General features: G+C 44.8%; 1 protein-coding gene across 1 annotated transcript in view; it reads left to right on the top strand.

Annotated features, from left to right (window-relative positions):
• The first annotated feature begins 563 nt into the window (after window positions 1-563).
• The window catches only part of IRS1 (insulin receptor substrate 1), a 56,380-nt gene continuing 33,158 nt past the window's right edge, over window positions 564-23,785 (top strand). Inside the window, exon 1 of the mRNA XM_081052079.1 lies at window positions 564-5,401. Coding sequence (XP_080908205.1) covers window positions 1,673-5,380 — 3,708 coding nt within the window. The 5' untranslated portion in view covers window positions 564-1,672 and the 3' untranslated portion in view covers window positions 5,381-5,401. The remainder of the gene's footprint in view (window positions 5,402-23,785) is intronic.

The following is a 23,785-nucleotide window of genomic DNA, read 5'->3' as shown; positions in this document are numbered from 1 at the left end:
TGTTCCTTCGAGGTACCTCCCTGCATCAATGCAGGGACGCCAAGGTTCAGGCTGGTCCCGAAGTCCCTCAGGAAACCTTATAAAACTCCAGATCTCCTCACTCTGGCCTATCACCCCGAAACTGAAATGCAGCTTTTATTATTTCCTGGGAGAAAAAGCCCTGACTAGAACCCTCCCTCCCGAGGGGTCGATCTTACCTGTGAGGTAAGATGCAGCCCAGCTCCCGCGCCCCCTCCTACCCGGGCCCTCCCACTCCGCCCTGTAGCCGCAGTGCCCCCCCCCCCCGCCCCCCACCCTCACTCCTGCGTCTTCCGGAGGTTGCCCCCACCCCCCGCCGTTTTCCCAGACTCCCCTCTTGCTTTCGGGTAGCCACCCAAACACCCCCGCCCGTGCCCGCGGCGGGGATTCCTGCGGGCCGGGGGCGCCCTGGGTGGCGCACCGGGAGGAAAGCTCTGCGCCGGGGCGGGCGGCCGCGCAGGGGCGCTGGCCGAGCGCTGCGCCGAGGTCGGGCGCGGGCGCCGCTGCGGCACGGCCGGAGGGGCGGAGAGGGGCGGGCGCGGGGCGGGCTCCGCCGGGAATGTAGAGACCCGGGCGGGAGCCTCCCGGCGGCGGCGGCGGCGGCGGCGGCGGCCGGGCTGCGGAGCGCGGAGGCTCCGTCACGTGTTTTTCTCCTCCGAGTGAGACGGCGGCGCGGTTGGAGGGGGCCGGCGCGTGGAGCCAGACGCCGCCGCTTGTTTTGGTTGGGGCTCTCGGCAACTCTCCGAGGAGGAGGAGGGAGGAGCGGAGAAGTAACTGCAGCGGCAGCGCCTCCCGGGGAAGAGGCGTCTTCCCCGAATCCTTCCCAAATCTAGCCCCTCGCCTCCCGCCCTCGTTCTCTCCCCTTTTCCCCAACCGACTGGAACGAGGGACAGGGATGAGCCTGTCCCTCCAGCCCGTCCCGAGCTTCTCCGGTTGCCTAGTAGCGTTTCGCGTGGAAAAGCCACTTTCTCTGCCCGCCGAAATGGGCCCGAATGGGGGCTGCAGAGGACGCTTCTGCGGGCGGCGGCAGCACCAGCAACAGCCGCAGCGCCGCGGTCTCCGCGATTGAGCTGGTATTTGGGCGGCTGGTGGCGGCGGGGACGTTTGGGGGTGGGAGGAGGCGGAGGAGGAGGAGGGAGAACCCCGTGCAACGCTGGGACTTGGCAGCTCGCCTCCCACTGCCCAAGGATATTTAATTTGCTTCGGGAATCGCTACTTCCAGAGGGGAACTCAGGAGGGAAGGCGCGCGCGCGCCTGGAGGGGCAACGCAGGGACCTCCGGCCGCCGCCGCCAACGTGCGCGGGACTCCAGCCCGGGCGGCGAGAGATGCATCTACGCCCCTTCCCGGCCGTGGTGGTTGAGAGGAGACTTGGCTCTCTGATCTGGGCTGCACTCCCGCCGGACGCACTGCCTCCCCCCACGGGCATGAAACGCCCGTAAACTCCGGTCCGGGGCTATCTCCTTGGCGCAGCCGCTGCGTCCTGCTGCGGCCGCCCCTCCCCCGCGCGGGGGGGCGGCGTGGATTTCGTAGTCGGGGTTTCTGCCGCCTCCAGCCCTGTTTGCATGCGCGGGGCCGCGGCGAGGAGCCTCCGCCCCCCACCCGGTGGTTTTTCTGCGCCTCCCTCTGCTCGCCGGCGGTGGCGGCGGCGGCAGCATGGCGAGTCCTCCGGAGACCGACGGCTTCTCGGACGTGCGCAAGGTGGGCTACCTGCGCAAACCCAAGAGCATGCACAAGCGCTTCTTCGTGCTGCGGGCGGCCAGCGAGGCGGGGGGCCCGGCGCGCCTCGAGTATTACGAGAACGAGAAGAAGTGGCGGCACAAGTCGAGCGCCCCCAAACGTTCGATCCCCCTGGAGAGCTGCTTCAACATCAACAAGCGGGCAGACTCCAAGAACAAGCACCTGGTGGCCCTCTACACTCGGGACGAGCACTTTGCCATCGCGGCAGACAGCGAAGCCGAGCAGGACAGCTGGTACCAGGCCCTCCTGCAGCTGCACAACCGTGCCAAGGGCCACCACGACGGGGCCTCGGCCCTCGGCGTGGGAGGCGGCGGGGGCAGCTGCAGCGGCAGTTCTGGCCTTGGCGAGGCTGGGGAGGACTTGAGCTACGGGGATGTGCCCCCAGGACCCGCGTTCAAGGAGGTCTGGCAGGTGATTCTGAAACCCAAGGGCCTGGGTCAGACAAAGAATCTGATTGGCATCTACCGCCTCTGCCTGACCAGCAAGACCATCAGCTTTGTGAAGCTGAACTCAGAGGCGGCGGCGGTGGTACTGCAGCTGATGAACATCCGGCGCTGTGGCCACTCAGAGAACTTCTTCTTCATCGAAGTGGGCCGTTCCGCAGTGACGGGACCCGGAGAGTTCTGGATGCAGGTGGATGACTCGGTGGTGGCCCAGAACATGCACGAGACAATCCTGGAGGCCATGCGGGCCATGAGCGATGAGTTCCGCCCTCGCAGCAAGAGCCAGTCCTCCTCCAACTGTTCTAACCCCATCAGTGTCCCCCTGCGCAGGCACCATCTTAACAACCCCCCACCCAGTCAGGTGGGGCTGACCCGCCGCTCACGCACCGAGAGCATCACTGCCACTTCTCCAGCTAGCATGGTGGGCGGGAAGCAGGGCTCCTTCCGTGTCCGTGCCTCCAGCGACGGTGAAGGCACCATGTCCCGCCCGGCTTCGGTGGACGGCAGTCCTGTGAGTCCTAGTACCAACAGGACCCACGCCCATCGGCATCGGGGCAGCTCCCGGCTGCACCCCCCACTCAACCACAGCCGCTCCATTCCTATGCCTTCTTCGCGCTGCTCACCTTCGGCCACGAGCCCTGTCAGTCTGTCATCTAGCAGCACCAGTGGCCATGGCTCCACCTCTGACTGTCTTTTCCCTCGGAGATCTAGTGCTTCTGTGTCTGGTTCCCCCAGCGATGGCGGTTTTATCTCTTCCGATGAGTATGGCTCCAGTCCCTGCGATTTCCGAAGTTCCTTCCGCAGTGTCACCCCGGATTCCCTGGGCCACACCCCACCGGCCCGCGGAGAGGAGGAGCTGAGCAACTACATCTGCATGGGAGGCAAGGGGTCCTCCACCCTCATCGCTCCCAATGGTCACTACATTTTGCCTCGGGGTGGCAATGGTCACCGCTACATCACAGGAGCTGGCCTGGGTACCAGCCCAGCCCTGGCTGGGGATGAAACAGCCAGTGCTGCAGATCTGGATAATCGGTTCCGAAAGCGGACTCACTCTGCTGGCACATCCCCCACCATTTCCCACCAGAAGACCCCATCCCAGTCCTCCGTGGCTTCCATTGAGGAATATACAGAGATGATGCCTGCCTACCCACCAGGAGGTGGCACTGGAGGCCGACTGCCCGGCTACCGGCACTCTGCCTTTGTGCCCACCCAGTCCTACCCTGAGGAGGGTCTGGAAATGCACCCCTTGGAGCGTCGTGGAGGCCACAATCGCCCAGATACCTCCACCCTCCACACCGATGATGGGTACATGCCCATGTCCCCAGGAGTGGCTCCAGTGCCCAGCAGCCGAAAAGGCAGTGGGGACTACATGCCCATGAGCCCCAAGAGTGTGTCTGCCCCACAGCAGATCATCAACCCCATGAGACGCCATCCCCAGAGAGTGGACCCGAATGGCTACATGATGATGTCCCCAAGCGGCAGCTGCTCCCCTGACATTGGAGGTGGGCCCAGCAGCAGCAGTGCTGCCCCTTCTGGGAGTACTTATGGGAAGCTATGGACAAATGGGGTCGGGGGCCACCACTCTCACATCCTGCCGCACCCCAAACTACCTGTGGAGAGCGGTGGTACCAAGCTCTTGTCTTGCACAGGTGACTACATGAACATGTCGCCAGTGGGGGACTCCAATACCAGCAGCCCCTCCGACTGCTACTACGGCCCGGAGGACCCCCAGCACAAGCCGGTTCTCTCCTACTACTCATTGCCAAGGTCCTTTAAGCACACCCAGCGCCCCGGGGAGCTGGAGGAGACTGCCCGGCACCAGCACCTCCGCCTTTCCTCCAGCTCTGGTCGCCTTCTCTATGCTGCAGCTGCAGAAGATTCCTCTTCCTCCACCAGCAGCGACAGCCTGGGCGGGGGATACTGTGGGGCGAGGCCCGAGCCCAACCTCCCGCATCATCTCCACCATCAGGTCCTGCAGCCCCATCTGCCTCGAAAGGTGGACACAGCTGCACAGACCAACAGCCGCCTGGCTCGGCCCACAAGGTTGTCCCTGGGGGACCCTAAGGCCAGCACCTTACCTCGGGCCCGAGAGCAGCAGCAGCAGCCAGCCTTGCTGCACCCTCCGGAGCCCAAGAGCCCAGGGGAATATGTGAATATCGAATTTGGGAGTGATCAGCCGGGCTACTTGTCTGGCCCAATGGCATCCCACAGCTCACCTTCTGTCAGGTGTCCATCCCAGCTCCAGCCAGCTCCCAGAGAGGAAGAGACTGGCACGGAAGAGTACATGAACATGGACCTGGGGCCAGGCCGGAGGGCCACCTGGCAAGAGAGCCCTGGGGTCCAGGCTGGCAGGGGGGGCCCTGCACCTCCGGGGACTGCTGGCGTGTGCAGGCCTACCCGGGCAGTGCCTAGCAGCCGTGGTGACTACATGACCATGCAGATGGGTTGTCCTCGTCAGAGCTATGTGGACACCTCTCCAGTTGCCCCTGTCAGCTATGCTGACATTCGGACGGGCATTGTGGAGGAGGCGAGCCTTCCTGGGGCCACAGCAGCTGCTCCGTCCTCATCCTCAGCAGCCTCTGCTTCCCCAACCACACCTCAAGGAGCAGGGGAGCTGGTGGCCCGCTCTTCCCTGCTGGGGGGCGCGCAGGGACCCGGGGGCATGAGCGCCTTCACCAGGGTGAACCTCAGCCCCAGCTGCAACCAGAATGCCAAAGTGATCCGTGCAGACCCGCAAGGGTGCCGGAGGAGGCATAGCTCCGAGACCTTCTCCTCCACACCGAGTGCCACCCGGGCGGGCAACACAGTGCCCTTCGGAGTGGGGGCTGCAATGGGGGGCAGCAGTGGTGGCAGCAGCAGCACTGAGGATGTGAAACGCCACAGCTCTGCTTCCTTTGAGAACGTGTGGCTGAGGCCTGGGGAGCTCGGGGGAGCCCCCAAGGAGCCGGGGCAAGTGTGTGGGGCTGCTGGGGGCTTGGAGAATGGTCTCAACTACATAGATCTGGATTTGGTCAAGGACTTCAAACAGCGCCCTCAGGAGCGCCCCCCTCAACTGCAGCCGCCCCCGCCCCCTCATCAGCCTCTGGGCAGCAGTGAGAGCAGCTCCACCAGCCATTCCAATGAGGATTTAAGCGCCTATGCCAGCATCAGTTTCCAGAAGCAGCCAGAGGATCTCCAGTAGCTCAACTGGACATCACAGCAGGTGCGTTTCATGGTGACAAAGTCAGAGGACAAACTGCTTTTAACCTTGGGCTTGAATCCTCTTCCTCTTTGCCTCTGCCCCTTCCCTCTCTTTCCTACTGCTGCTTTAGGGAGTGCCGTCAGAGGAGGTGGGGAGGTCAGGGCACACCGATGCTCACCCTAGTGACACCTGGCTGATAGTCAAATCACCCTATAGGAGCAGCCACACTGGAGGACTGCTGCAGGTTTCCAAGTGAAGTATACACTGTAGTCGTTTCAAAACATCTATAATCCCAGGTCCGATGTTTGTGAAATTCTTATATAAGAACCTGGACCTCTTTATTGAAGTTTACTTTTGACTATATACTTAGGTCACTCCCTGGAAGGGACAATTCTTCTACAAAAAATATTTGCTACAACAGCAGCTAAAACCTTCATTTAAGATAATTTCTCGGAGCTCTTAGGTTGCTCTTGGTAAATCGTTTCTTTGATTTCACAGTACCAAGGATACATAAATAGCAGTAGGATTTTTATTCACATCCCCCTAAAATGATTCAAGAGTAAGCTTTTCTAGGCTTACATGTTTAGAGAGAAACACCTGTCTACCTATGACTCTCTCAAAAGTAATTATGGGGGATGCTTTCTTTTTGTTCCTGAACCAGGACTTAGGAAATATTCAGGCACCGACCTACCACCTCACAGGCATGGCCACTTTTGTATGGGATATGCAGTGAAGTCTGCATGCATCTGGGACCCATTATTAAGTTAGGAGTTATGGAAATTCACCCCCGTGTGTCTGCCTCACAGTTGTCTATTTTTGCGAGGGCCAGCATGGAGACATTTCTGCAGATCATTTAGGGGCTACAGTGCATCTTCTGTAAAATTACTTAACATTTTTATGTTGAAAGAAGGACTGTTAAGTTAGGGAAATGAAAGGGTTTTGTTTAGTTTTGCATTGAACGTGAAGGGCTAGACCTTGTACTCTTTATTTTTAGGATATTTATTGTTTGCCGTTCAAGAGTAGACGTCTCAGTAAATGTTGAAAATTGGCGTTAGGTCTTCTGTGATTAAGGCTGTATTGAAAATGAAAAATATTTGTAATAGGAAATTAGCCTGCCCATCATTCTGTTGAGCCTATTTTCTGGTGGTCATAAGTGTGGGAAGAAGAGTATAGTTTGCGAATAATGTGATGAGTTGGCAATGCAGAACTTTCTAGCGTTTGGAAACACTTTATTTTGACAAACTGTATTGTGATAGTCTCTTTATATATGCTTCACAGAATGAGCTTTTAAAAGCATTATTCTTCTTAATATATATCCATTCATCAGAAATTAATTTGTGCATTGAGTTCCTATTGATAGGTATTTGTTTGTTTTGTGGTCACAGCCTCCTTGATTCTAACAGTTTCCAATATTTGATCCATATCATTCTCTATTTTGTAGAACAGGATATAGGTATATGAACAAACTAAGATTTTAGGTGATAGGATGTATTATACGAAGCTGGTATTCAGCATTTATTTTCATGTTTCCCTAGAAGAGATTTAATTGTGTTTATCAACATGAACAGTAAAAATTTTGGTTATTTCAATGATTGTGGAATGTGAAGCCCTTGAACACTTTAGTCATTTGTGATTCAGTCTCTCATGTATAAAATAATGAGAATTTGAAGGAAAAACCCCAGCAGAACTTAAATTTTGGTTTTAAAGGAGATGAAGGAAGAAACTAAGAAACAATACGTTTTCCTCGCCTGTTTTCTTAATTTGAACACATTTCTTTTTATAGAGTAGAATAAATAATATTTGCTCTGAAGGAAATAGATGACCAAATTGTGTTTTTGTTTTTAAAAAGAGCTTAAAATCCTCCTTATGTGGAGGATACATTAAAAACAAACCAACCAAAACAAAACAATCTTCTATTCTTAGCTTTCTTAGGGAAAATATAATATTCTGGAATAATTATATCCCTAATAATCATGGAGTAGCAGACTATGCTTTAACAGCACCATGCCAGAAAATTCTACAATGTTTATTTATAAGATGTAAATAGAGAGAGATGGGGGGGGGGTGTGTGTTTTTTAAATGAGGCACTAAATGCTACTCAACTCACATTTACACCCTGCATTCTGCTTCCTTTCCTTTGCCCGGTTTAGCTTAAAGATGTGATTTGATAGTCAGTTATCATCTGAAACAAAAAGAAATCAAACCGGTTTGAGGCACACAACTATCCTAGCAATGAGTATGTTGGTTTGTGAAAACATTGTTTTCCTAACTTCCTCAGCAGTTGCTTTCTTTGCCTTGCTTTCCCGTGTCTCAGGTGAAACCTGAAACATGAAAGGCAGTGAGAGACTATGAGCGATGGGGTGTGGGCTTTCTCCTAGTCCCTCATTGTAAACATCTCCGTTTGCCTAATATTTTCCCCGCTGTGTCTTAAAGGAGAACATTTGTGAGGCATTTAGGTCAGCTGCCCTTTGCTTCACCTCCTGTCCATCCACCTTTTCTGTTTCTGGGGTCACTGTGTGTCTCTTCTAACTTGGTTCTGACCTGCTACACTGCTTCTCTAGTATTCCCCCTCTCTCATTCCCTTTGTTTCCCACCTCTTAGTGTGTTCCTGGCATTGCCAGTTTTTTTGCTCCATTTCAGAATTTCGCGGTACTTGTGGCCTACCTACTCTGCAGAGTAGATTGAGAGCCCAAGGAGAGCAAAAAGGACACAGCAGCCAAACTATCTTTAATCAGCCTTTACCTCTTATTTTTTTGTTTTGAAACTGCAGCTGGGCAGATAGAGCCGATTTGGGCAAAGACACAGACCCAAGTCATCCTTTTTAGGTGTTTTTTTTTTTTTTTTTGCTCGTCATTTTGTTAAGCCCCCTAAAAAGGGTGGTGGTAGTGGTGGTGTGCATTTCTCTTCCTTTCACTATTTGCTTGTGTTCAAGGATTTCATACCTCCAGGACTACCTCCCATCTCTCCCTCCTTTTCCCCTCACTGTGTGGCCTTTTTGTCTGGGCAAACCCTCCCGGCTCTGGCACTTCCCCGTTTCCCGGGTCATCTCCGCTTCCTGCATTCCTCCCTATTTATTTGGCACTTGGTTTCCCCCGCCCTCCTAGCCCCCTTTTGCTGGGGGTTGGGGATTCTGCATCAAGTCTGAGGCTGTCCTCTGAAGTCTCCCACCCCGCCCTTCCAGGTGGCCTGAGGACATTGAGGTGGCCGGGGCCCCTTCCCCTGCACGGGTGGTGGGTGAGCCCCAGCCCCTGGGTGAGCACTGTGCTCAGACTGGCTCTAGGCAGGCGGGGCGGACGGGCTCTGATTGGCCCCCGCCAGAACCAATCAGCGCGAGTATCAGCTTAGCTGGGGGGGGCGGGAGGGAGTGGCGGGGCCTCGGGTGGGGGTGGTTGGGATGGGGGCATTGGCATCCTCCGGCTTTGGTCTGGGGTCCGGCAGTGGCCATGGGCCTGGCGATCCGGGCTGCCTTCTTCCACCCCTCTCCCTCACCCTTTCCCTCTGGGGAGGTCAGGACTGAGCCAAACTCAGCCCCTCCCACCCCCTCCCAGAGGATGTTCTGCACTCAGCCTTATTCGAGCATGGACCAGAATCTTAAGAATGAGAAAGTCCAACCAGCCCACTGACAGAGGCCGGAAACCCACACTTCCTCTTATTTTTAATTGAGAAAAATCCAGGCCGTGACCATGTGACGTGCCCCATTTTGTTTCCCTCCTCTCCTTACTACGGTTTACTACGTGCTGTTTCTTCATCTTCCTGTCTTAAAACTCCCAGAGCGTGAGGAAGCTACAGCACGTGGTTGTAGGGTTGATTGGGTTAACTTAAGATTCCCACATTTACACCCCTTGCTAATGGGAGGCAGGAGGGGGAAAAAAAATCCCGACATGGAAATACATGTGCTGTGGCTGGCACTGTTTGGGGATCATCGGAAAAAACCTCATTTGGCTTTGAAATTGCATTAGGGTCAACGCTATATTGAGTGCCTACAGTTTGTAAAGCAGGGAGCTAGATAAGTTCAACAAAAACTGACCCTTCTAGGCCCCAGGGAGCTTACTGTGAAATGAAAACGTGGCATAATGCTTGCAAATCGTGAGAATAGAGAGATTCATTGCACGGGCTTAAAGGGTTCCTTTCTGAGGTTGGAGGAAAGGCCTGTTTTAGCTCTCAAAAATAGATTTGTTTTTTGACCAATGACAGCTCAAGTGAAAACCCATCAGGGCAGGCTGGGCAAACTGATTTTGAAAGACTGCTAGATTTGTGTCCTGCTCGCTCATATAACCAAAATTATGTGAGATGCATTATTGTATGTGATGGAAAATTTGTTCACATTTGTCCTTTCTAAAATAACTATGGAAAATAAGAAAGAAAAATACTTTTCTCCTACCCCCCTACCTCATCCCTCTCAAATAAGCATTTCTCGCTGGCCAGTATCCTTGAATCATAAGCCCCAAAGGCAGCATTTTTCCTTAGGTGCGGATAGAAACATCATAAGTAAAAATGTAAGGAAGAAGGAGTGCCCTGATGTAAATGCTAGCCCTAATACTGCTTCTAAGATGTGGAAGAGTTTCTCTGTTGTTCCAGAAAACGTTGAGCATCTAACAGTCTTATTTCTGCCATTGTTTAGGTGGCTTTTTATATTAAAAAAAAAGCCATAAAAAATTCTATATTTGTAGTCATTTATCTGATTGCCCCAAATAAATACTGTCTCCAGTATTGCTGTACTGTGGGGACTTGGAATTTAAAAGTTCATGCCCCCCCCCCTCTTTTTTGGTTTATCAAAATTACTGGAAAATAGCTTTATGCTATCTTGACTGATGCAATGGAAAAAGCAGGTCCTGGGAGCCAGAGATCTTGCGTTGTAACAGTGCCCTTCACTCGTGGAGTGACCTTGGGCAAGTCACTTAAGTTCTCTGGACTTATTTCCTCATCAGTAATTTGAGAGTTTTGTTCTAAATTACAATGGCCTCCTTTGCAGCTCTAAACATAGGAATATTTTGGAGAAAATGACTGGTTTTCTTTAATGGGTCAGTTGTAATGAGGATTCTTTCTGAGGAAGCTGCTGATGGGTTCATAGTGTGAAGTACATTAGAAAATTCTGTTTTGTCCTCTTCTAGCTTTTGGATCAGACACTTTTTTGGGGTTGATTAAATACTGCATTTAACCTTTCTTGTTTGGAGGGGACATTTTTCAGGTTTTAACAGACCTTAAGACAAACCCTCCTGACTGCACCAGTCTAAATTTTTGGAACGTTCTTTAGACTGGATTAGGCTCCTCCCTCCCCTTTTCTTAAAATTAAGTGTGTGTGGTCATGCAAGTCACCTGCTAGTTCTGAGTCCTAAGGGCAACTGTTGGAAGCATCGCACCCATCCTATAATACAGGTGAAGCTTTAACCAGTTCGTTTCTATGACATTATTCTGTTCATTCTGTTGGAAATCATCCCTTCTTGAACTGGTAGTGTGCTTATGGATAATGTTTCTCATTTGTATCATCACGAAATCCTTCAGTGAGGTAGCCATTTGAGTGAATGGAAAGGAAATCTGAGAGGCCAATTGGGGACTGTAGGAAGTCTTCCACAATTTTTTGTTTAGTTTTCATTTTCTCTGTTAGCTCAGTGTTTCTCTTGCTGGCAAAATGAGTGTTGTCCAGCTTTTTTGTGCTGTAGGATTTTTGATTAGGCAGTTGAGCTTACACTGATTTGTTGACCCAGTGTTATCCTGGCTGTCGAGTTGCTGATGTATTCAGAAGTTCCAACCCTTTGGATATCTTCATGTGGATTTCATAAATCACTAGAATAGTCTATTGACGCTTTCATTCAGAACTTCATTGACTTATCTTTTCCAGTCCTTCTGCTATAATCAGATATATTTCTTAGCTGTATAGGATATGAATGCTTCTTTTTAGTTTGGTGGGTTGGTAATTTTAGAATAATGGAACACTTCACAATGTTAGGATTTTGTTTTGCTTTGTTGTAAAGAAAGCCATTTCCTCAATTATTTTCTCATGTTACAGAGTTACTAAAAATTGTATTCAAGGCAAACTGCTTCTTGTGAATTTAGTTTGAAGTCAGTTTCATACTAAAGATTCTATCACTTTTTTCCTACTAATACTTTTTTGTGTTTAATATACTATGTCTTTTCTTCCACATTTATTGGGTAATTGATTTACTTCATTACCTTATGAGTCCATAGCTGTGTGGCAAACTTTAAAAGCTCTTTTTAAAATGTTACTGAAACATGTTCAGTAACTGAATTTTAACCAAATTACATTTTAATATTAGTATAGTGTAATAGTATACTAATTTCATATTAATTTCAAACTAATATGAAATAGTTGCAAAAAAGTTATTGTAAATCTTTTTTTAAATGATAGGCTAGTAAATATCATCTGTTTACGTCTAATCTTGTCTTACATTATGGACATGAATCTCTCCCATTCTTAATTCACTGAAAAAGGGGGAAGATGGATTAGATAAGTATAATGTACGGTCATCTATGGGCAAAGGAATACGTTCCATTTTAATAATATTCTTACTGCAGGCTCTGCTATACCTATTTGTTAAACTAAATTTGGTTTGAATAAATGTTATTTGTGCTTCTTCAATGAGTCACTGATCTTTGAATAATAGAGCTTTTAAAAATGATGTGTTTATGTTGAAAAGGCTGCTTTTCTTTTTCAAGTCCTTTTCTGCATTTTCATTAATGACGGCAGTAGAATTGAATATGTGGGTCAGATTATAATTTTCATCATATCTATATTCAAGTGGAAAAGAGATTTTTGTGGTGGGATTATCCCTACCCTGAATGTTTTATTGAGTAAGCTGAGTTATATGCACTGTTTTTGTCTTGTTGTTTCATGTCCCCTCCCCTCCTACTCTGGGTCACAGTTCCCACCATCACCTCTACTCCTGATCTGACCCAGTTAGAGCCAAACAATGGGAGCTAATTGGTTGGCTTGAAGAAGATACCAGAGAAATCCCAGTTGTAGTAAGGGAAAAAGACTGATAGACTTTCTCCTCCTTTTATTCTGTTGATGAAAATATACTTTGCTGTGAGTTCTCTGATCCTCCTTTACATATTTAAGTCACATTGCTGAACAGAATCATTTAATCTTGAGAAGTTGATAGTTGTGTTAGGTTTGTTGAAAGGATCAAGGAGGCATTCTTTTATTTTTTTTCTTCAAATATAGGTCTATATTTGAAGAGAAAACTATACTTGACACTATATTTGGAAACTATATTTTGTAGAGAAAGTCATGATTCTTTTAAGAAGGTTATGATCAATGTGAGACAGGCAAAATTAAAAAAAAAAAAGACGTTTACAAAAGTATAGCCGTTAGTGGAAGGTCTCTGAAATATTCCGTTAATTACCATGTCTTCAAACTATTATTCACTTGCTGTTCTCCAATGATTATTTCCCTGTTCATTTAAAATTATTTGAAGGGCTCTATAGGAACCCTGGAATTTTAGGGACTGTGGGAATAATCAGAACTTTAGCACTTCCAATGCAATATTAGAGCCCACCTACTTCCTGGCTCCTACATAGATGACCCGACATTGGCCAAACAGGTCCTAAACCACTATTTCTTGTTGCTCCCCTTTTCCCGCTTTTCTCAATAAACACCATCGAACACCTACCGTATTTCCCCGAAAATAAGACCTAGGCAGACAATCAGCTCTAATACGTCTTTTGAAGCAAAAATTAATATAAGACCCGGTATGTTATATTGTATTGTATTATATTAAGTATATATTATATTATGTTAAGTATATTATGTTATACTATATTATATTAATTATTATATTACATAAGACCCGGTCTTATAGTGAAAGAAGACTGGGACTTATATTAATTTTTGCTCCAAAAGACGCATTAGAGCCGATTGTCTGGCTAGGTCTTATTTTTGGGGAAACACAGTATCGTGTTCCAAATAGCATATATTTTGTTGAGGGAGGATGGAGTTGGATACTTGTAGAAAAAAACAGAAGTGAGGGGAGTTCATCCAAGAGGAGTACTTACCAAATTTCTTATGGCACAATTGATCTGGATTCAGCTAAATCAAGATTCAGAACATGCAATCCATGGGAGTCAACATTTGTCATGTCCATACAGGGTGAATGTGCCGTCATCTCCTTCAATGTTTTGTGCTTTGCTCCATCATTCCAACCGGGTTTCCTGCCTCACAATCAAACTGGCAAACTAAAACAGTTTGTAAGGCTGTTGAGACTCATTTGGGAGAGTGGTCCATTTCCAGATATTCAGCTAGCAAACAGTATTGGCAAAAAGCAAGAAAAAGATATCTTTGGATTTTCCGTTCAAGTGAAGCAGCCAGGAGAGGGGTCCAGGTGTCCAATGAACAGGAGTTTAGCGATTACTTGTTATGGGTTGGTCAGGGTTGGGAAACATTGGGGTGAAGGTGGGGGCTGCAAAAGAAATTGTAAAGTCTTTTCTTTTGGTCTTAGAAGCTCTATTATTCAAGGACTTTTTTATCCCCCCTTTTGGTGGGTGGTTTTTATTTTCAGTAGTGAAAGGCTCTAACCCTCTGACCTCTGGTTCCTGTGCTTGCTTCTGGCTGGAAGTATAATCTCCTTTGAGATTTTGTCACTGCTCTCTCTTAAGTGTACACACATTTTCTCTCTCTCTCAGTTTTGATGATGTGCAGTCATATCTGTTTTTAAGTTTGTAGTAGTTTCTTACAGAAACATGAAAAAGCATTTAAGACCACCAAGTTTTATAATAGCTTGCTGAGTCTATTCACACAATTTTTGTTTGTTTGTTTGTTTAGTTTTTTTGGTATGGGCCATAAATGGACATTATATAAGTTTCAAGTAGTTAAACATTGTTTTTCAAAGTGCAGAGTGAAAAATAAGGCTCTCTCCCACTGTTGTTGCCTACCTTCTCTTCTCCTAGGCCACCTGTGTTTTTTTTGTCTGTCTGTCTTTCCAAAAATGAACTTCTCGTAAATTTTGAAGCTTAATAATAAAAAGTTGGTTAAATGCCCGCTGCTCAAAGTCTTCCTTGGCGGAACATGCTCAGATCCCAAGTTTCTTCACTGACAGAACACAGCACACAACATACCTCTTACAACAGACTCACTGCTTTTTTGTTAAAGGGAAAAGGACTCTTTCCTTTCCATGCCCCTTTTGAGAGTTGTGTTTGTACAGACTGATCATGAAAAAAAAAGGTCTCTAAGTTTTAAATACTACCATTGAAACTCTTTAATACTTTATTTTCTTCCCCTGCTCACTTCATGGTAGTAGGCAGACTCCCCCTTCCCCGCCTCCTCCTCCCCCACCCCCAATGAAAAACTAGTTCTTAATATAGTGTAGTAGGATTAAGTATAACGATTAAGGATCCTTTTGAAGTCTTTCTGGACACTGATGTTTCGTAGTTTTGAGAGTTCAAAAGAATTAGTGCTTTTTATTGGAATAGTTTTTCACCATTTCCAATTCTGGAAGCAGTTCGTTTTAGACCTAATATTGCATATAAAAATAAGATAAATTACTTTACCCTAGTGATTTCCTCTCGTTCATTTTCTTCAAAGTTATTAATACTTTGGAGAAAATGAGTGGAACATAAAGAATCTATCACGTCTCCTAAGGTAAATATGTGTATTATTGAGACCATTTCTACTTTGAACCAAAGAGGAACTTTCTAATGTATAAAAACATTTATGACTGATGCCCTGATGTGTTTGTTAATTGTGGTCCAGGTAAAGTACGAATAAAGGGGCAGCTCTTGTGACAAAACAGAAGCTTTCAAGAGTATGATTACAGGTAACATTTAAATTAGAATTATCAATGTTTTACCATTTTTGATGACCTATCAATAAGAATGTGCTAAAAGCAATAATGTTAATTTTCTTCCAAATCATCTAGAGTAAGGAGGAACAAAATTCATTAATATGAAGGACCTTTTCAAAAAGCTGTCAAAGAATTCAGTATATGAATCTATTTAGCTTCTTAGATGTATGTATCCTTTAGCTTTGATGTGTAACAAATCATCCCCAAACGGATCACTTGTTAGGTCACAGTTGTGGGGGTTGTTGATTTGGGCTGGGTTCAGCTGGGCAGTTAGTTCTCCTGTCTCACCTGGGTGGGTAAGCTTCTGTGGTCACAGTCACTGGAGGGAGCGTTGGCAGAGGGCTGGTCTAAGATGGCTTCACTCACTTGTCTGGTGAATTCTGCTGGTTGTCAGTTGGTGCTTGCTGTTGACTGAGCCACACGTCCCTGGTAGGCTAACCTGAACTTCACGTGGTATTGGACAAGCTCCCAGCAGCAAGAGAAGGCAAACATGCACAAGTACTTTTCAAGTTTGCTTATAGCACATTTGCTACTATCCCATTGCCCAAAGCAAGTCACAAAGCCATGCCCAATTTCGTGGGGTAGAAAAATAGATACTACTTGGTGGGAGAAGCCATGTTTTTCCTGATTTATACGATACATACGTGTATTTATAAACGCGGTTCATTAACAGTCACTTATCAGTTGCATATTGAACATTTAGAATAAAATTATTCTTAGTTATTTATAATGAATATTCTAAGCTTGGGGTGAAATATCAGTGATTTCATTCCTATTAGGGTGGTATCACATTTTTACTCTTAATTTTTCTTTGGAAAACATTAACGCCTATGTTCCCCCAATAAATCTTTATTGAATTCATTCTTGGAGCCATGCACTGGAGACGGAAATGGGCGTGTCCCTGTTCTCCGGGTGCTTATAGGAGGCAGAGAAGGCAACATAAACAAAGAGTTGTACTACTGTGAAATGTGGAATGAAGAACAGGCTGTTAAGAAGTAGAATAACTAGGAGCCACTGAAAATGGGGGGGCAGGACATGATTTGAGAAAATAGTAAATAATGTAGTTGTGTCATTCAGGTTTGTGAAGGGGAAACAAATATTTTAATATTGCACATGCCTTGGGTCAGGTGAGATTTGGGCCTTGGGATGGCATCTTTTTGAAGAGTTAGATGTCTCTTGAGAATGCCTCTTGGATGAGGGAGGGCTGGAAGCCCGCCTCTAAGAAAAACAAAAAAATGAGAGTGAGGTTTCTAGTACCCGAGGCTGTTGTTTGTATTTGTAGTGGTGACAGTATTTATGCTATTTGTCCTAGACTAGAGGGTGACACTTTCTAACATCCTCAGGTGGCTCACACAGGCTTGGAGATAAGTGTGGTACCAGAGGGAATCCAGACCAAGAGGCATGGTGTGCTGTCCTCTTCTCCTTCACAAAGATTGTCCTTTTCCCACTTATACAGCAAGCTGGACTGGCTGAGAACTTGACCTTTTGTAGGGTGAGATTGGGAGCTGTGGCCAAAATGGAGTCAAAGACTTTTCAGTGGTTTGAAAGAGGTTTTCCCTGCCTGAGCACAAATCCAGATCTTGGTAATACAGAGTTGCTAATTATTGGAAAGCAAATGGAAATGGTTGGAAACATCCCAATCAAAGCCAAGGCAGTACTTTGGTTAACTCTTTGCCCCAGATCTCCTACCAGGCAGTATTTACATTTTCTTTTACCAGAATCTTGAATGCCTTAAATGTTCCTGAGGTTACAGAACAAAACAACATGGACACCGTATAAAAATGTCATAGTGGGTGGGGAGGGAGGGAGATCCCTAATGTGTTTAGAGGGGCTGGCCAAGTGGTATATTTTTATTCTGATCTTGGCAATCCCATCCACCCCCAACTCCTCCCTCGCTTTCTCTGACTGCCCCTCTTCCCAATTCCAGGGCACTCTTTGAACCACAGCTAAACAATAACTTCCTTTCAAAAGCTGATCCCATCCCCTCTGGTTAGATTAAGGAATATAAATATTGCATTTGTTTAAAGAATGGGTAATGACTTAATTTCTGAAAATATTTTACTTCCACTGGTAAGCCTGGAAGTCGTTGGGATTATAATTAAAACTTTCTCTTTTGCCTAAACTTTACTGTGTGTGTGTGTGTGTGTGTGTGTAGCTGGAACGGAGGGTTCGGGGATGGAAACTACAGCCCAATAAAAAGGGTTATATTCCTAAAACTAGGTCTTTGAAGAATATTTTGCAGCCCAAGCGTTTGGTCCCTCACAAGTCCCTACAAGGGACGAACTTCAGAAAGTGTGAGGCCTGTTGTTTCTCAGGCCTTTGAACTGGGTGAAGAATGTGGCTCAAGACGGAAGAGTGAATGGCTGGTGCTTTTTGCCTCCCGCCTGAAACTCACTGGAGGAAAGTTATTGTGTCTTCAAAGCCTGCGTTCCACCAGGCTGTGTTAGATGGGCTCTTGAAAAACGTCTTTGCATTATCAAGTACACAACAAAACCCATGCCACCCAGTTCGATCTAATTCACTGACTACTTTTAGGTGGATTTTAAATGAACGTCTCTTCTCTAAGAATAAAGCCCAATTCCACAATTCCACCGCTCCCTCCCTGCTCCAACTGAGATGATTTATTGTTTTTTACTAGATAAGGAAAGTTCAGGCTTTTATGGCGGGCAGGGGGACCTTGGGGAATATTATTTTTAAAAATAGTGGCAGGAGGTATTTAGGAAGATAGCTAAAGAGTTCTTAGCTTTGAAGTGTTCAGAATGGATTTCCACTGTAAGTTAGTAAAATTGCATTTGCAATGTAAAATCAATACGTTTAGATTATTCTGTTTGCAGGGCTCACATGTACCGGAGCACCCTGCCTCATTCCTTTCTTTCAGAAAGCTTACTCCTTCCTGAGAGATGATGGAAACCCCAGTCCTTGCTCTGGTTACTGGTTTCATGGCACTCTTTCCTACTAAAAATTGTGAGCTATTTGAGAGTAGGCTCACTATTCATTTCATGACTCCAGTATCTGAGGGGGTGCTTATAAAACGCTTGCTGGATTGAAAATTTGTTTATTAATAGTTCAGGAGAGGGTTGTTGGATCAGGGGAGAGGGTGGCATTAGAAAAATCTCAAGCAACAACAATACTGTGGATATATTTTTCAGTACCTCAAATCTTTTCATTCTCCAGCTCTTTTAAAAATCAAATTCAGATTTAACAACGTATTAAAAATAATCAAACAAAATTACAGGAGTCCTTGCAATCTGATACGACTGGATGTGAAAACTTGGGTAAAATTAATTACAACAGCACCATCCCTGTGTCTGAAATTCTTGTATACTTCCTCTGTTCCCCCAAAGTGTTCTTTTAAAGATTGACAGAAACTTTGCCTTGTTTTGACAAGATTTATTTCTCTGCTTTCAACAGTAGTTCATCAACTTTTATTCCACTGATAGGGTTCTTCTGATGTTAATTGTAGCTTACTGATCTAGGTCATAGCATAGTATTTGTACTGAGGTTTAAAGATATCAAAAGCAATGAGAAAATTATTTGAAAAATAATTATTGTATCATAGTTACCTCTATTTTCAAAAAGTGCCCAGTTATTAAGTATGTGATTCATAGAAGCCCCTTTTAATTTGTCCCTATGCCCTTTCCTTTTCTTTCTCTTGGGTTTATTGTTGTTAATTAGCCCCTCTGCTAAACTGTAGGTAAGGTCTGGGAAAAGGAATTAAATTTAAACGAGTCCATTTTTCCAGTGTGGCACTTCTTAGCTACTCTACTAAAAAGGTACTTTGGTGTGGGAAATTGAACCTAATTGCTAAGATATGAGACTTTCCCCCAGCATTCTGTTTCCATACTTGATTGAGGCTGGGCTAGTCTGATGACCAAAGTAATAGAATGTGTATTCTAGTTTATCAGCGAATATAGCAGTTCTTTTTAAACGTTGCTTGCAATTGCGAGTAGCAAGCTAAATCTTTAGGATTCAAGCAATTTTACGTAGAGCAAAACATTTGTCATATTTTAATATAAAACCCTACTGCTCTCCACGATCTGTAATATAAATGTGTTCTGCTTTATTTTAAATAGGACTTCAGTTTTCTTGGCCCTGCATAGTCATTTGACATTTGTGATACTTTCTAAAACGGGACATTTATGCTGCTTTCCAATAGATGTGTCTGGTTTTGAGCTAGGAGGCTGTTTCTCTCTGCAAGTATGGTTGACTAGGTTCAAATGCTTACTGCGATGAGTCTGGCATTTGGTAGATACTATTTGTTGTAGACACTGAGGGAGTGAATGTGGGACCATATGTTTTTAAACCAAAGTATGGGAAATGTGCCAGCACCTCCTTTATCTCTAGACCAGAATCCTATTTTGTTCAGGAGGACAGTTTTTCTTAACTACATTACCACGGCCTGACAGTTGGTGGTACTTATTGTCTTAAATTTCCCCATTCATTCCCTAATTGAGCTGTTGTAATTATTGAACCTGGAAATTTGAAGAAATTATAACTGATCATGAAGATAATGGTGGAGAATTGCTGAAGACCCAAATGTTTGTAGACCAGACATTGAGAGAATATTCTGGTTAGCTCATGCAACAAGGAGTTAGTGGGTTTCTACTGAATTCCAGGCATATTCATTACATTCTTTTTTTTTTTTACGATTTTTATTGGGGAAGGGGAACAGGGCTTTATTGGGGAACAGTGTATACTTCCAGGACTTTTTTTCCAAGTCAAGTTGCTGTCATTTCAGTCTTAGGTGTGGAGGGCGCAGCTCAGCTCCAGGTCCCGTTGCTTGCTAGTTGCAGGGCGCGCAGCCCACCATCCCTTGAGAGAGTCGAAACCGGCAACCTTGTGGCTGAGAGGACGTGCTCCAGTGGCAGCTCAGCTCAAGGTGCTGTGTTCAGTCTTAGTTGAGGGGGCGCTGCCCAGTATCCCTTGTGGGACTCGAGGAGTTGAAATGGCAACCTTGTCGTTGAAAGCCCACTGGCCCATGTGGGAATCAGACTGGCAGCCTTCAGAGTTAGGAGCACGGAGCTCCAACTGCCTGAGCCACCGGCATTACATTCTTGAGTTGTAATTATAAAGAAAACAAATCAGGGCCGTCGTAGAGCTTCCTTTCTTGAGGACAGGTTGAGTGAGAAGACTTTAAAGCTTCCCCAGGGGACAGATGAGACCCACGGAGAGAAGCATCAAAGACTTCTGGCCTCTTTTATGAACTTGAGGAGTTGACAACATAGATTTGTACATGGGCCTGCACCTTACAACTCATGCCATTCTTTTGCCTGATGTAAGTATATTGTTAACACTCCTCATACCGTAGCTTATCAGTCATGATTGAGGTTACCTTGTCACTAACAAATGAAGCAAAGTCAGATTTTTCTGATGTAATAGGGCAGGAAGTGAAAGAGAAGGAAGTAAGAGTTGAAGTGGATGTGCATCTACTTGGGAGAGATTGTCTTACACGAAAGGCAAGATCTGGAACAGGGGAAGGCTAGGGGAAAGGTGTGAGGAGTACAGGATATCTCTGAGAGGCCCTGGAAAAGATTAAGACTGGCCGCAAGTGTGCTGGGCCACGTGTGTGTGTGTTGGTGTCATAAACATAGCTTATGTTGTAGTGTTGGATGTTAGCAGTTTTCACTGGGTGTTAAGAGTTCTCTTTCTGATACTATTATACAAAACTGGTAATGTGTAAATACTAAGGCCTCTTTTCTGAAATTTTGTTTGAAGTTTTGGTTAGAAAAGTACGTAATATGTTTACTTTTTTCTACAATTATTTTTTATACAAAACATTTGGGAGGAAAGAGCAATATCTTGAAACCATTCATTTAAAAAGCTATAATATATTTTTTTAAGGGTTTATTTTTTTTAATATATTTTTTTACATTTGTTTTTGCCTTTGTGTGTGTGTGTGTGTGTGTGTGTGTGTGTATGTGTGTGTTGAGAGCCCACTGGCCCATGTGGGAATCGAACCGGCAGCCTTCGGAGTTAGGAGCATGGAGCTCTAACCGCCTGAGCCACCGGGCTGGCCCAAAAGCTATAATTTTGATATTACTATGTATTTTACTAGTAAAGATCTTCAGGCGTATTCCTGTTAAATCCATACATCACAAGAGGATATCTCACAATTTTGAGGTAACTTTTTCTAGTGCTTAACAGCTTTTATGGTAAGGAAATTCCTTCATAGCTAGCTTAAATGTGTTATTCTCAAGTGAGAGCATTTCCCTTATTCTGATTTTAGTAAGAGTGACATTTTTTTTAAACGAGGATATATATTATATTTTTATCAGAAGATTTATATTTCTGTAATCAAAAATCTACTGGAAGGCACAGTAAGATTCTAAAAACAAATTAAAGCTAGACCACAATGGATGTATTTAAAAGTGCAGAAGACAGGAAATCACAACAACCTTGGTGCTGTTTCTAATTGGTTTGCTAAAGAGGAAATAAGACTGGAAATGAATTTAAACAGAAATTCTTAGAAGAAAATAGCCATAAACGTGAAATATTTCATAAGTGATTTGACAATGCTAATTAAACGGAGTATGACCTTCTGGGTTTCAAATATAATATATATTCATTTGCTGAAATTTAATTACAGAGTCAATTTCCTCTGAAAGAAATTTTGCATCATCCAACTTTTTAATAAAAAAACAGTAATTCATCAAATACAGTTTATAGTTTGGGGTTCTCTAAAGTGGCCAGGAGATTTAAAGGTATTTAAAAACCATTTAGAGAGCAGAATACATGAATATATAATTACCTTAACTTCTTTCATCACTCATTTTTAACTCAGTAGGCTTTTTTTTTTTTTTAAAGAATTTACTTACTTTCTGAAGTTGCAAGATGCTCCAGGATCATCTTATTTATTTCCTGCCCCAGTCCTAGAATCAGTCATCTGGTTCTCCAAGGAGCCCCGGTTCCTTTCACAAGGGAGTCGCGTTAGAAACCAGAATGTTGGCACTAGCTATGTTTGTTGCTATTGGGGTATCACTTTTTGCCCTCTCGGCATCCAGAGCAAGAAAATATATGTGTTTTATCTAACCCATATATATATATATATATATATATATATATATATATATATATATGTATATATATATATATATAGATGTATATATATATATATATGTGTATATATATATATATAGAGAGAGAGAGAGAGAGAGAAAGAGAGAGAGAGAGACATATGTGTAAATATTTCTGTGTGATATCTGTACACTAAGCTAAGCATGAGTTCATACGGATGTCCCTTAACTCTAATCAATTTCCATATGGATCATTGTAGCCTCCTCCCCTTGCTTTTCTGTCACTTCCCACAACAACAGTGAGAAACCTGCCTGTCACCATCCTTCATCCATATGTGATATAAATGTACACACACACACACACACACACACACACAGAGACACTGTCAGAATAGTTACCTCATGTCCCTATAGGAAACAACTTTATCAACTAGAATATAGTGCTTATGTATGGTTTCCTTTGCCTTTAGTCTTATAGATTCTCCTCATTTCCAAAGTTACTTCAGTCAGCACCTTATTCCTCCACCCCTTGCAGTGAGGTTTTTTTCATGTATTTGTAATACATTTAGATTCTTCTGTCACATTCTGCATTCCACCTGGGGTAACTGACCTCTTAAGTGATTTTTAAAAATTTTTGTGTACATTAAGGTTTACTCTTTATGCTGTAAAGTTTTGTGGATCTTGACAAATGCTTAATGTTGTGTATTTACCAATGTTCTATCATGTAAAATAGTTTCACTGCCCTAAAAATCCCCTGTGCTTGCCCAATTTCTGGCAACCACTCATCTGTTTATCTCAAGTAGTTTTGCCTCTTTCAGAATGTCATATAATTAGAATCATATAATATGTGCAATTAATATCTCAGTGACCTCTTTTACTTATCAGTATGCGTGTAAGATTCTTCCGCGTCTTTTTTTTTTGGCTTGATAGCTCTTTTCTCCTTATTGCTGAGTAGTATTCCCTTGTATGGATGCACCACATTTGGGTTATACAGCCCATTGGCCTTTTATGGGATATTTCCCTATGTATGTTTGAAGACTGTTGGGAAGTCAGCTCTCAATTTTCTCTTACTATTAACCATTTTCCAGTTTTACTCATTGTTCTGCTTTCTCCTATCTTCAATCAATTTTGTGGTTCTTTCCAGAACCTGTAAAGAGTTCTACATCTTCTTTCTGCCCAGAATTGGCCAACATTCTGTAGTTGAGTGTTTCAGACCAACCCAGGGTACTGCTGGAGATTCGTTTCTGGATTTCTCCCCATTCTCCCCATTTTAATCTCCATATTAGTATTTATTTGTTCAATGACAGCAGGACATCATAGATTTTTGTATCACCTTGGAGCCACTTGTGTCACCATAAGAGCCTTCTTAAATTCCCTTCCTTGAAGGACCTAGGTATCTGGATATTTTGAACAGAATTATTTGAAACCTTCTACTGGTAGTCTGCTTTTTTTTTTTTTTTTTTTACTTGCTTTATAATTTGGCCTCATTATAGATGTTTATAAAACCTTCACTTTTTTTTCTTATCATAATTGATTCCCAGGTCTCAGAGAATCAAGTTAATCAACTTCAGCTTAGTCGTCATCAATTTGGATGT

The sequence above is a fragment of the Rhinolophus hipposideros genome (genome assembly GCF_964194185.1).
Source record: "Rhinolophus hipposideros genome assembly, chromosome: 6".
Classification (NCBI taxonomy): Eukaryota; Metazoa; Chordata; class Mammalia; order Chiroptera; family Rhinolophidae; genus Rhinolophus; species Rhinolophus hipposideros.
Note: the sequence above shows the minus strand (reverse complement) of the source record. Positions and strands in the feature narration are given on the sequence as shown.